The sequence below is a fragment of the Aegilops tauschii genome, chromosome 3, assembly GCF_002575655.3.
Source record: "Aegilops tauschii subsp. strangulata cultivar AL8/78 chromosome 3, Aet v6.0, whole genome shotgun sequence".
Lineage (NCBI taxonomy): Eukaryota > Viridiplantae > Streptophyta > Magnoliopsida > Poales > Poaceae > Aegilops > Aegilops tauschii.
The window spans coordinates 183,844,651-183,859,085 of NC_053037.3; the positions used below are offsets into that span (position 1 = coordinate 183,844,651).

The 14,435-nt window shown below is 47.8% G+C and overlaps 1 protein-coding gene and 1 long non-coding RNA gene across 6 annotated transcripts; one reads left to right on the forward strand and one right to left on the reverse strand.

Annotated features, from left to right (window-relative positions):
• Positions 1–4,236: 4,236 nt before the first annotated feature.
• LOC109756946 (protein DELETION OF SUV3 SUPPRESSOR 1(I)) lies at positions 4,237–7,065 on the forward strand. The gene is made up of 3 exons (XM_020315779.4): positions 4,237–4,413; positions 4,527–4,645; positions 6,805–7,065. Exons 2-3 carry the CDS (start codon positions 4,549–4,551, stop codon positions 6,936–6,938), a joined length of 231 nt encoding a protein of 76 aa, XP_020171368.1. The 5' UTR covers positions 4,237–4,413; positions 4,527–4,548; the 3' UTR covers positions 6,939–7,065.
• A 389-nt stretch (positions 7,066–7,454) lies between these two features.
• On the reverse strand, positions 7,455–14,025 carry LOC141042334 (uncharacterized). Of its 5 annotated transcripts, none has more exons than XR_012204701.1 (7): positions 13,447–14,025; positions 12,701–12,768; positions 12,007–12,170; positions 11,802–11,887; positions 8,738–8,943; positions 8,529–8,616; positions 7,455–7,829 (listed from the first exon to the last, which is right to left on the reverse strand). It is a non-coding gene; the product is annotated as an uncharacterized lncRNA (long non-coding RNA). The 5 variants fall into 5 exon arrangements; XR_012204702.1 differs by lacking the exon at positions 13,447–14,025 and adding an exon at positions 13,149–13,431; XR_012204704.1 differs by lacking the exon at positions 13,447–14,025 and having other exon boundaries at positions 8,738–8,940; positions 12,701–12,933.
• Positions 14,026–14,435: the final 410 nt, after the last annotated feature.

The following is a 14,435-nucleotide window of genomic DNA, read 5'->3' on the forward strand; positions in this document are numbered from 1 at the left end:
AGTGTGTCCACGTACCCTCGTAGACCGAAAGCGGAAGCGTTAGGTTAACGCGGTTGATGTAGTCGAACATCTTCACGATCCAACCGATCTAGTACCGAACGTACGACACCTCCGAGTTCAGCACACGTTCAGCTTGATGACGTCCCTCAAACTCTTGATCCAGCAGAGGGTCGAGGGAGAGTACCATCAGCACGACGACGTGGTGATGGTGATGTGATCCGCGCAGAGCTTCGCCTAAGCACTATGACGCTATGACCGGAGGACTAAACTGTGGAGGGGGGCACGACACACAGCTAAGAGAACAACTGTTGTGCTATGGGGTGCCCCCTGCCCCTGTATATAAAGGAGGGGAGGAGGAGGCCGGCCACCATGGGGGGTAGTCCTACTAGGACTCCACTCCTAGTAGGATTCGCCCCTCCCCTTTTCCTTTCTCATTGGAGGGGGAAAAGGAAGGAGAAGGAGAGGGAGAGGGAAGGGGGGCCGCGCCCCTCCTCTTGTCCTATTCGGACTCCCTTGGAGGGGGGCGCGCGCCACCCCTTGCGAGCTCCCATCTCTCTCCACGAAGGCCCATGTAGGCCCAATACTTCCCCGGGGGTTTCCGGTAACCCCTCGGTACTCTGAAATATATCTGAACCTTTCCGAAACCATTCTGGTGTCCGAATATCATTGTCCAATATATCAATCTTTACCTCTCAACCATTTTGAGACTCCTTGTCATGTCCGTGATCTTATCCAGGACTCCGATCAAACTTCGGTTACACATAACTCGTAATACAAATCGTCATCGAACGTTAAGCGTGCGGACCCTACGGGTTCGAAAACTATGTAGACATGACCGAGACACCCGGTCAATAACCAATAGCGGAACCTGGATGCTCATATTGGTTCCTACATATTCTACGAAGATCTTTATCGGTCAAACCGCAATAACAATATACGTTATTCCCTTTGTCATCGGTGTGTTACTTTCCCGAGATTCGATCGTCGGTATCATCATACCTAGTTCAATCTCGTTACCGCAAGTCTCTTTACTCGTTCTGTAATGCATCATCCTGCAACTAACTCATTAGTCACATTTCTTGCAAGGCTTACAGTGATGTGCATTACTGAGAGGGCCCAGAGATACCTCTCCGATACTCGGAGTGACAAATCCTAATCTTGATCTATGCCAACCCAACAAACACCTTCGGAGACACCTGTAGAGCATCTTTATAATCACCCAGTTACGTTGTGACGTTTGATAGCACACAAGGTGTTCTTCCGGTATTCGGGAGTTACATAATCTCATAGTCAGAGGAATATGTATAAGTCATGAAGCAAGCAATAGCAATAAAACTTAATGATCATTATGCTAAGCTAACGGATGGGTCTTGTCCATCACATCATTCTCTAATGATGTGATCCCGTTCATCAAATGACAACACATGTCTATGGTCAGGAAACATAACCATCTTTGATTAACGAGCTAGTCAAGTAGAGGCATACTAGGGACACTCTATTTTGTCTATGTATTCACACATGTACTGAGTTTCCGGTTAATACAATTCTAGCATGAATAATAAACATTTATCATGATATAAGGAAATATAAATAACAACTTTATTATTGCCTCTAGGGCATATTTCCTTCATAAACCCCCCGACTTATATACATGCCAGGTAGGGGATCTAGGGTTACACTGTCAGTATCCAGGGGCGCACATGGAGGCGGCATGAGATTTCTTGGAGTATATGTCAAGTCTTCGACAGGCGCAGTCTTGATCATGTTCCAAAGTTGTAGCTTCCGGAGTCCACCTTAATGAGAATGAGGGCCCCATTGGCCTAGCCCGAAGACTACAGGCCGACTAGGTTAAGACCCCTTAGTCTAGGACACTGTTAGTAGCCCCCGAACTAGTCTTCTATATTGAGGGCGACCTTTTGATGTTAACAACTCCGGATCCGAAGTCCTTGGCTCGACACGTGAGTTCCCCTTTTCCATTCCGAGATTCTCTCCCTTATTCAAAGCCATCCCGGACCACTCCTCAAAGGAATGGTGCCCCGACCAGGACCCAGCTGAACCCATGCCGCGTTCGAAGGCGTGGGGTTACTTAGCCTCGAAGGCCTGCCGCGTAGGTGTGATTAGTACTCCTAGCCTGACAACTTTATCGAAACAACACCACCCATGACCGGGCGAGCAATTACTACTCACTCGAATCGCGGCCCGAGGCAATCCTCGTATTGGCACGTCCCATCTAAATGGAGATCGTGCCCATTTTTTAAGGGATATCATCAAGATTTTGTCTCTCCCTTACGCATAATGACATCTTTTACGGGTAGTGGTGATTTCAATGGCGCGACTGGAGGGACTCTTGGCCCTTTATTAGCCTTTATAAGAGCAAAAGGGGATTGACGAGAAAAGTACACTCCCTCCTCCTTGCCTACTGCCTCTCGAGCTCCAGCGCCCAGATCTAATCCCCGACCTAGCTTTACCTCTACAACACTTCTCCACCTCCGCCACTAGCCATGGATGACGCCAACCTTAAGGGGCACTGGGGCGGCTCCTTTGTTATAGAGGGCACCATTCTGGAGTTGCACAGTGTGGGGTACATCACCACTGAGGTTTGCACCCATGCGCCACACCCGAACCAGCGGGTGCCCGCTCCCAATCCTAGGCAGCGGGTCGTCTTCGTCCCCCACCTTATCAGAGGCCTGGGGTTCCCGCTGCACCCTTTCATGCGTGGGATCATGTTTTACTATGGGCTAGATTTCCATCATCTAGCCCCAAATTCCATCCTCCACCGCTCCTCCTTCATCACGGTCTGCGAGGCCTTCCTCCACATTGAGTCACACTTCAGACTATGGCTGAAGATCTTCGGCGTCAAGCCGAAGTCCAGCGGCTCTAAGCTCGCAGAGTGCGGAGGCGCTATGTTAAGCAAGAACCAGAAGGTCGGCTGGTTCAAAGGCATGTTCATAGAGACCATCAAGGAGTGGCAGCGTGAGTGGTTTTACATCACCGAGCCACTCAGTGCCGGCCAGGCCGAGGTCCCGGCGTTCTCGGCTGGGCTCCCGAAGAAGCTGGTGTCCTGGAAGAAGAAGGGCATGGACTGGGGGAACCCAGCGGAGGTGAAGGCGCTGCTCCAGAAGATTGAGTTCTGGTCAGACAAGAAGAATCTTCAGCTGGTGGATGTAGTGAAGGTCATGCTCCATTCCCGCGTCCTACCACTCCAAGCCCGGGCCACCCTAATGTGGGCGCACAAGCCCGAGGACGTGGTACCCATCAACCACTTCTTCCGCTCCACCTCGGCCGGGATGTGGACGCTGCTGTTCAAGCCGTCCGAGGACGGGTTTCCTCTTGAAGGGAGCGACTGCGGCTTCGAAGTCGGCCATGACGCCCCCGAGGTAATTCTAAGCGCACAATTTCACTTTCCGTGCTTTTTTTGAGCCTCATAAATTTCGGCTAGCCAGTTGGTTTATGCATTCTGCAGAAGTGGATCTCCAAGGCGCAACAAATGCTATGCCCGATGCCACTGCCCGAGGGGGAGATGACTCCCCTGCTTACTTAACCGAGGAGCCACACGTGGTCCTCCCCAAGAAGGCGAAGCCTTCGAAGGGCAAGGCGGGCCTCCGAACAAGGGAGACCTCGGTCACCCGATCCGAGGAGACCCATGCCTCTTCCACCCACGAGGACGACGTGGAGGAGGACACGAGGGAAGGGAATCCTTCCCTTGAGGGGAAGAGGGCGGCGTCCAAGGGCGCCGAGGAAGAAGCGCGACCGAAAGGCCTGAAGAGGTCGCGTAAGAGTAGTCATAAATTGGTGGGCCATCAGTGTGTTTGACAGCAAATACGAGAATGTTATATGGACGAAAATATATGACTAGAGGCTTGAATCCCGTGATTCATGGAAGGCAGCGATTTCAAAAGCATAAGAGCTGGCTATCACAACTGAATTTGCAGGCCTTCTTTTCATGGCCTAAAATTCGTTTTCCTTTCACGGAGGCCTAAATTTGGTTAAATCAAACCAGCATTGATTTCAGGGAAAAAATAATTATTTGCTATTTTAAGTCACTATTCACACTATTTTGGCTGGAAATTTGTTTTTTTGAAAAGCAGTCAAAGGGACTTTTCTTTTTGTGGATTTTTTCACCAGTACAATGAAAGATCAAGTTTATTTTAAAAATATTTTCAAATTTTTGTTTAATTTTTTTCTTATCTAAGATGTATATACACCCGTAGATCAAAAATCCCCTCGCAAAGTAGTGGTAGGGTCACTTCGGTCGGTGAAGCCGCGGACAAGCGGACCCGGACCAGAACAATAGGCCGAGAAGCTGCTGGAGCCTCCGTTTTAACTTTCGACCCCATCAGGCTGGCATCTCTCCCGACGAGCAGCCGCGCCCAGGTCTAGGGTTCCCCCTTTCTTCTTCTCCACGCGAATCAGGTAGGTGGCGCTCTTGATCCCTCGTCCCTCCCCCACAATCCCCAGCACGCACGCGCGCACGAACTAATCCGGATCTCTCTGCTAACCCTCTGATCTACTCGGCCGCGTCGCAGCTAGATACTAGCACCAGCATCGATGGCGGCGGCAGCGCCGGCGGACGCGAAGGCGGAGGCCGCCAAGATGGACCTCCTCGAGGACGACGACGAGTTCGAGGAGTTCGAGATCGACCAAGGTATGCGCAAGCTCACCCCGCTCCCCCCTCTCGCCGCAGCACTGTTGCTGTATCTAGGCAAACACGGTCAGTTCAACATAGCTTGTTGGCGTCGTGATGTCGATTTGGTCGATTAGGTTTGGGTTGATCCGAACAAGGTATGTGCGATGGATATGTCGGTCATCTCAAGCTTACTTTCAAGATCGGTTTCATGAGAGATTCGCCTAAAATTAAGGGCAAATTGGTTGCAACTGGATTGTTTCCGATGCGGATTTTACCAAGCGTGAGATAGTCATGACCTCAGCAGTATAACGTGTGCTTTCAGTGGCCATCTGATGTCATTTATAATCTTCATTCACTACTGCTTCCTGAATAATTAGCGGAATAGGTTATTTTCGATATTGTTTGTACATGTTTATCAGTACTTGTTACTACTTTCCTCTTAGTTAAGCATACAACAGATGGTCTGATCTTGTTGTATTTATCTTCATGATTATTTCTTCTAGATTAAATATCAGGCACACACAACTAGGTGTTGCACATGTTCTCCCTTGGGAACATTGATCTTCAATCCCTGTTTCTTCAGTGTTGACATGACTGCCTAAAACTGCACAATTGGAATGATCAGTCCATGTAGATTGGAAGGGTAATAGAAAATAAACCCATTGTTGTTTGACTGTTTCATCAATTAGCATATTGTTATGTGTTGTATTGAGTGTTCGAGAGGCTAAATGTTGGTCTGATAAGTTACCTTGCCATGTCAATGTCCAGAAATAGCATCTGTGAACATGCTATCTGCAAACTGTATGATCTATCTAAACCTTTGTCCTTTTTCCCCTTTGCTGTCTGTGGTCATTCTTGTGCTGGTGGACAAACTTGTTTGTGCATGGCCCTATGCTGGCCTCATAGGATCTAGAAGCATGTATAAGGCACACATAACAGTTTAATGGCAATTTTCCTTTTTTAAATGGGAAGAAGATGTTTGGAGGAGATAATGCTTTAAGGTTTTCTTGGATCCTAACAAGAGGAAGTCTTCTAGCTTGTGGTGGGACAGTACTCTTTCTACTTTACATCAATTTTCAAACCTGATTTGAATCCAGAGGGTTAGATACAGGGTGATAACTGCTTTTGTCATTGTAATGAGATTTAGGTTTGGTTATATCAAAACCTATTTTGTAAGTTGTGTCTATACCTGATTCTTTGATGAAGTTAAAGGTTTCTAGTTCTACAAGTTTACGACAAGTTCACAATTGCCAATTGGCAGGAGTTAACTACCGGCTCGATCTGACTGGCAGTTGACTAGTAATTCCAAGTAGCCTAATTTGGTGGCCTCTGGCCCACTATCATGAGAGAGTTTGGGAAGTGGGGGAGTAAAGTTGGTCTCCTGAGTCTAAGTTAAAGTTGGATTTTTAGTGCAGCAGGTTAAATCGAAGAAAGAAGAGCGTGTGAGAGGGCCTGTCTCCCGGAGATTTATGTCAGCTATTTATTTTTGTGCATACTATAAAAGTATGCTTTAGTGCCCACTAAAAGTCGCATGAAACATGTATTATAAACTTAAACCTGCTGCCTGCCTACTGAAATCCCCCGAGACTAGTAGGCCTGGCCACTGGTGGCAACTAACCGACTTATTGAAAACAATGTACTTCATGTGTATAGATGAATTCTTAATTCTTACGTGTGACCTATGACTGCTGAATGTCAAGTACGTTTGTCCTGCAGCAAGTAAAATCATATTACAGTGGGTTATATCATGAGCTATATGATTAGGGTCTTCTTCGTTTCTTTTCTTGCTTTTGCTGAATGTATACACTTATGTTGCATTATTATGGTGTTCAGTAACTGAACTGGTAAATTTTGCTAGGACACAGTATGATACTTTGTGTTGCTAATTCGGCTTTCCATTTGCATAGCTTTTATCAGTAGTTATGATAGCTACTTTCTGAAGCTTCGCCCCTCAGTTCCGTTTGCTTGTGATATGACTACTGTGTGAGTGTATGTTCTGCTTCCTGGTCGCAGATGGTCTTGTGTGTAGCATTTCTTTTTACTCTGCTCTGTGGAGACGTATATACTTTTGTCGTCATAATCTCTTGAAGTAATTTTGCATGTAACATGATTGTGCTGAATCTTGTATGGTGATGAAATTGTTCGTCTCGTTAACCCCATTTTCTTGTATATTACAGAATGGGATGACAAGGAAGATGGCAACGAAGCTGTCCAGCAATGGGAGGATGACTGGGATGATGACGACGTGAACGATGATTTCTCACTGCAGCTGAGGAAAGAGCTGGAGGGAGGCAACACTCAGAAGAGCTGAACTATTTCCCCATCCATATCAAAGCTGTAGTAAACTTTATCTTCGATCAGGCACTGTGTGGCCGTTGCTCTCTGAACCTGCGATACTTCCCTAGCAATATCAAGCTCTGATACTTATCTTCGTTTCAGCACTGTGTATCAGACTTCGTACCGTACTGCATGTAGTTATTGGCTGCGAGCAGCACAACTTGTCGAACAGTGATACTCCCTCCATTCCTAAATATATCTCTTTCTAGAGATTCCAACAAGCGACTACTTAAGGAGAAAAATGAATGAATCTATACTCTAAAATATGTCTATATACATCTGATGGTTCATTTAATTTTTTTAAAAAGGATCCATTTAAAATCTTAAAAAGAACAAATATTTAGAAACAGAGCACCGGTATCGCAATTACCCGAAAGCCGTATGGTCTGGTCCCGGCACTGCGGTAGCCGTCTATTAACCGACTAGATGACCCGGTTTGATGACCAGGGCACCCTTAAGCGAATTAGAAAGAATGTTAGTAGTGAGTAAGTAGGAGATGTAACTGGAAATATAATACAATGTGGATTGTATTACATCATGTATTAACCATAAATCATGAAATCAATACCAGAGAACCAAATAATGTCACCACCTCTGTACTAACAACCAACATTTTAGCATAAGGAGTATCACAGGAATGTTTACTTGCATATCAGGAGTATCACAATTACAACTAAAGAGGCATTGTCCTCGCTACTGTCCCTGAGCCCTTCACAGGGAGAGTTTCAAGCCTCGCAACTTCTTCCTCTGACCCTCAGTTACGAACCTCATCCCTTAGCTATGATTATTTTCAAGATGAAATCAACATGCTATTTCTCTCACATGGAACATGTCCAGAATTTAGTCTGTCTCACTAATCTTTCAGCTACAAAGGCAGAAAGAAAAATGGCATGATCAATAACAAAAAAAAACTGGAACAGTAATGCTTGTAGCGAAAGTGAATTGAAGACAACAAAACAATTATTTGTAACAACGGCAAGCTTGGCTGATGCAAAATGATCACTCTGAAACTATATCTTTAGAACCAAATTAAAAAGGAACAAAATAATCTAATACTCCCTCCGTTTCAAAATAACTGTCTCAACTTTGTACAAAAACATCATGTATCTTTAGGACCAATTTTTAGACCATGGTACCACATAAATCAAGAATTAGACATGTCAGATTGCAACGTATTTATGGTCAGTTACCAATCATGTCACACCAAAGATTTGCACATATAACCTGAAATAACTGCAGCTAGCTTGAAGTCTGAAATCTACCGGGTGACAGACAAAAGCAATACCACCAAACCTTATTCTTATTGGACGAGCACAAGACTTACGAGAAGATAACACACACAAAATCCTATTTGGTTTCTGGATGCATGCACTTTCTGGATTGTGCACATCAAAGCATGGAAGAACATTTCTAGGAGAGCCATTGTAGCACAACGAAGTAAACCAAAAATCAAAAAAGAGAAGTGAGTTTGTATCTTGTAATTTAGCAATGTATCAGCCCATATCACCATTTATTTTTCAGAGACCAAAGAAAATGACAGAAGTTTCCCTATTCTTTCATGTACCTTTCGACCAGAATACTCTCTATTTACGAGCGCCACACAAACTATTTCCTCTTGGCGGCAGGTTGGACACAGCAATCCTCACCGCGAGCTGCAGAAGAACCACACACGCACATATCAGGCCAGGAGACACGAACACGGGTGCCATGAGGGGGGAACGGAACGGACCGGAAATGAGCAGGCAGGAAAATGAACGGAGGTTTGTGGACTACCTCTTCACGCCACGCCATATCCTCATCCCTAGCGCTTGGCCTACATTGTGCCGTCTACATATCTATCTCCTTTGACTACCTCTTCCCGCAACGCCGTGTGCATACCTTGTCCTACACCGGTTGGTAGTCTCACCCTTGCATTGTGCAGCTATAGCTGTCCAGCTAACAAATGGAAGGAACCAATTTCATCAGCTTGAGAAGGCCTGCTGCAGGTGACAATAATTCATACTTATTAACACCATGGTGTGAACTTTTATCACAAAGCAAATAGGTGGAAGCATAAGGAAGCAATTCAACAACTTTTGCAGAGGCACTCATGGGATAAAATCCAAAACATCAAAATTAGTCTGTTATGTTTTTGGGAGATATATAGGACTCAAGAAACTGAGAAACATCAAAAGTAGTCTGCTATTCAAATACAGAACTCTAGATATTACACATTCACTTAAGGCGTCACTGATTGAGAACAGTTTTTGGATCTCTCACCAGCTAGTATGCAGGGTTCGTACGCCAAGTGATACTGATGATTACAACCAATCAACCTAATAGCTAACACATGAATAATTATATTAAACCATACTGGTTAATATCACCAATTCAGGATAGTACACGACAAGACAGAAGTATTCTAAATACCAGACACAAACAAGTGCAGCCTCTCTAAATTTTATCAGAAGGCTGGTACAAATTACAAACAAGGAAAAGCTGGTTGACATATATGGCTATCATGCATTTTCTGAAACATGCTTTCATGGTTGACCACAATAAGTTTCAAATGCTTTCTTCTTTCTATTCGGGGTCAATTGGAAGCATTCAACAATCAAACAAATGCGAAAAAGGTACATAAGCTTCATTCCAAATGTAATACATGTATATTGGAGCTATAAAGAAGGCTATATCGTCATTTTACATGACTCAGGCCTCAAAACAACTTTACTTGCCAGTGTGCCAAGCATCTATCAGTAATATTTCCAAACTGCGACTGTGGTTGCCGTGGCTATGCCCTAGCTCTCCCTCTACCCTAGCTCTCTCTCTCTGTCACCTCGCCTTAGACCAAACCGAAGCAAGGAAGAAGAAGACACAAAGAAAAGGGGGACACGGTGGAGTTCCGGCGCACGAACGCCTTTGTTTTTCCCTCGAGCACGAACTCGAGCTCACTCCACACCATTACAACGATTGCCGCGGCGACTCTTATACCAGGACAACGCCGGGCCACGACCTGCACGTACCTGCCCACTACGCCACCCGGTCCGGCCCGCTCGACGCGCTCCCCGCGCCAAGCCCTCAACAGACCGGCGTGCACACCGCGTCCCCCGAATCGCCAACAGCTATGCCGCGCACACGCCCGTGCGGTGTTCACCTGCGTGGACACACCCACGCACCACACGCACACCTACACGCACGCCAACCCCGCGGACCCGGTGCACCCGACGCGTCCGGCTCGCGCCCATACACGCGCCAGTCGAGCCCAGTGCACCGCCGCGGCTTATTCACCAAACACTCGCGCCCTAAGCCGCGGCTCAGAGCAGCCCGGCGTCCTCGACGTCGTCCACGAGGAGGGCTCGCTCCGCCGCCGGTGCCTTCTTGAGCTGCGGGCACTCGCGCTTGAAATGCCCCCGTTCGCCGCACTTGTAGCAGCGACCGCGCCGATTCCCGCCGAAGCCCAACGCCTCGCTGCGCACGTCGTCGTCGTCCCGTGCACCACCTCGTCGCTGCTCCCGCGCCCGCCATTGCGCCGCCGTGTACAGCAGCTCGCCGTCAGGTCGCTCGCCGCCCGCCTGATCGCGTCGTCGCAGCCGCTCGTCAAATGCCTTCAGCCGCCCCAACGCGTCCTCGAACAGCATCGTGCTGACGTCGCAGAACTGCTCGATCCCTGCCACCGCCGCGTACAGGCGGTTCGGCACCGAGTCGAGCAGCTTCTTGACAAGCGCCGCGTCCTCCAGGGTCGAGCCCAGCGCCGCGTAGCGCGCCGCCATGCCACCAAGCCTCCCGGCGAACGCGTCCAGGGACTCTGACTCCGCCATGCGCAGGAGCTCAAATTCCCCCCGGAGCGTGATGAGCCGCGCCGCGCGCACGCGGTCCGCGCCCACAAACCTGGCCTTCAAACTCGCCCATACCTCGGCCGTCGTCTTCTTCGACGCCACCTGCAGCAGCAGGTCCTCGGCGAGTGCACCGAGCAGGTAGGCGCGCGCGGGCTTGTCCTCCTTCGCGATGACGGCCGCCGCCGCGTCCTCCGGCACCACCACCGCCTCCCACAGCCCGGCCGCATCAAGGTTTGCCTCCACCTTGATCGACCACGCCGTGTAGTTGTCGCCGGTGAGCAGTGGCACCGACTGCGGCAGCGACCCGCCTGTTCCGCCGGCGTACGGGACGATCGACATCGCCGGCGCGCCCTGAACAGAACGCCTTTGTTTTTCCCTCGAGCTCGAACTCGAGCTCACTCCACACCATTACAACGATCGCCGCGGCGACTCTTATACCTGGACAACGCCGGGCCACGACCCGCACGTACCTGCCCACGACCCGCACGTACCTGCCCACTACGCCACCCGGTCCAGCCCGCTCGACGCGCGCGCTCCCTGCGCCAAGCCCTCAACAGACCGGCGTGCACACCGCGTCCCCCGGATCGCCAACGGCTATGCCGCGCACACGCCCGTGCGGTGTTCACCTGCGTGGACACACCCACGCACCACACGCACACCTACACGCACGCCAACCCCCCGGACCCGGTTCACCCGACGCGTCCGGCTCGCGCCCATACACGCGCCAGTCGAGCACAGTGCACCGCCGCGGCTTATTCACCCAACAGCGACAGTAAACACATCGCAATGTGAAGCATGGCAGTGTCAAAATAACCAGTGTCAAAATAACCAAGATATTATAACATGCTCTCAAACCCGAAAAATGCAATAATAAGACTACATAAGAGACCTAATTGCTTAGAATAACACTTTAGTATCACCATCTAAAATAGTACGTCATCATAAATGATCTATCCTCTCATCAGTATGTACTATACCATCTGCCATGGCTGGAAAAGACCATACGCATCATAATCAATCACCTGGAGGTAAGCTGCATGCAAATAGTCCAGACATCTCTCTTGGTGTTGCTCGTGATCAACACAAGATGTACCGGGAGTAGTCGCTACTGCCACATCAAAATTAAGAATCAATTAACTATAAAACACCTCTAATCACTCCAACAATGCTTAGCTGATGGAGTTAGAACCACCCAAGGAGAAGAATCTAGCAGCAGGGATCTCTCACCTTGAGATGTTACGGCAGTGCAGAGTGGGTAAAGGCTATGCAACATTGGCCCTTTGAAGATCCTGGCCATGACGTTACTCATCCACTTTCATGAGAAATTTCTTGAGCATCTTGCTGGAACCCTACCAGTGGGACGACACCGCCGGCAACAAGTTAACCCATCTCTGCTAGTGAAAAATAAAAGGAATAAGAGACCTGCGGTCAGGTGCACAAATAGCTAATCAGAAAGTGAGGCAAAGAGAGTAGAAATGAGTGGTGAATATCTGTAGGGCATCATTTCATGCGAAATATATCAAAATAGAAACAAACTGTCATTGTTGGATTTAGCAACCGGTAAATTTAATTATTTTTGGTAAGCTACCGATGGTAATTACCAAGGGTGATACATCAAGTATACTTATAGTAGAAAATGAGAGTAGGAAAGCCTGTAGGTACCATACTAAATAGATGGTCTACTGTAATCAACCAGGTATAAACTGGGCATCAATGATCTGCCACATGAAATAAGACATTGAAATGGCAGAAACAGAGTATGTATAATTCGTAGATGTTGAGGGCAGGGAAAATATAGTACACATAAGAACACTTCTCATGCAAAGATCTAGACCGAAAATAAAAATAAAGGGAAATCAGGGTATACACCAGAGTAGGCCATGAAAAAACACAAAGAAGATCAGCATCAAATAGAACACACCTCGACCAAAGAAACGGCTGACCAACAGCAGGAACCGGAACGTCGCAGATCCACCAACCTAGGAGATCCTGGACGTTGCAGAAAAAAGGCAGAAAATGTAAGCAGCAAAATAGATGCTGATGAAAGGAAATAAAGCAGGTGAGTTAACATAATTTTCATAGTAAGCAGCAACCTAAGTGACAAATAAAGCCACAGAAGGACCGAGAAGAACGTACGTTAAACACATGTTGTGGTCTCTTATTTCTTTTATTTTTTAGTGCCTACAATAAAAAAATGATGGGACAATACCTTATATTGCCTAGCATGAGCGCATATATCAATGCTTGCAATAAAAAAACGATGCAACATCAAAACAAAACATTAGAAAGATTGAGGAACCCAACTATAACGAGAACACCTTGTGCCTGCATTTCATCAGATATGTAGTATGTATTTAATTCATACTTACAGTCCTGAATGCCTCCTTTATGTGGCCATTCTCCACCCTCAAATCCATGTCCAAACCACCAAAATCAGCATCATACACGTTCTTATCCTATATGTTGTCTATTCAGCAAGGAAAGATCATCCTATTTTGAAACAAAATGCAATAATTTGGAGCTAAATCTTGGATTCGCCATTCTTTTCAGAGAATGAAAGTACTGCAAACAAATACATTTAATCCTATAGAGATCTTAAGAACACATTAATTTTTTCCAAGCATGTATGGTTTGAGCAGTGCGATCGAGTATATGTTGCTTATTCACCTTGGCTCCATTGCTTGCTGCTCCAAGAAAATGCAGCCCATATCCTTGCTGCTCCAAACCTGAGCAACCACCAAACCAGCCTCCTCCAGCCCCCAGCGCATGGCACGCCCAAGAGCCCCAGCCTCCTCGCAGCTCCCGATCCAGGAGCGGATCGAGCCGCCGCCAACCGCCAGATCTCGCCCGACCTCGCAGACGTAGGCCGACGCCGGCGTGAGACCTTCTCCCATCAGCCCACACACCTCCATCTCCTCTTTCCTCTCTCTTTCTCCCTCCTCTCCTTCCTTCTCTCTCTTCCTCTCATCCTCTCTCTCCTACAGAGACGAGTGACGGCGACCATGCGTGGGGGGCAGAGGAGGAGAGAAGTGGAGGGGAGGAGGCGGCGGCGCAGTGGCACAGATCTTGGGGAGCTCGGGGGCGTGCGGCGGGCGGAGCTTGCCGGAACCGGCCGGCGTGGGTAGGGCGATGGGGAAAGAGAGGGGTTAGCGAGAGAGAGAGAGAGAGGAGGGCGACGAGGAGGGGGAGGCGAGTGGGACGGGAGGCGGCGGCGAGGGTTTCTCCACGGGATTGGCAATTTATACCCTGCACGTAAAAAGACCAAAATGCCCTCGGCGGGGCACAAAATTTACACGCGGTGGCAGCAATACTGTTTATAGCGAATTAGGGGCGACGTGGAGGCCTTGGTTCTGCCTATGACTTCTTGAAGGTTTATATGTTCAACTAGATGACCCGTTGCGCCAATGGCGCAAAAACCGAGAGCAAGCGAGCATTCAAACCATGGGTATCACTTGATAGCTTACATTGGTTTTATAAAGCAAGTTATATTAGCAAATATGCTCATAGATATATAGCTCTTGTCTCATAACCTTTGGCTGATTCTTGTATCTTCTGCCAGCAGGAAAGACAACGACATGAAGACGGTAGGGTCACATGTCCTATCAATATCAAACATGATTTAATTGTTTAAGCAAATCTTCATGATGGGTGTGTTT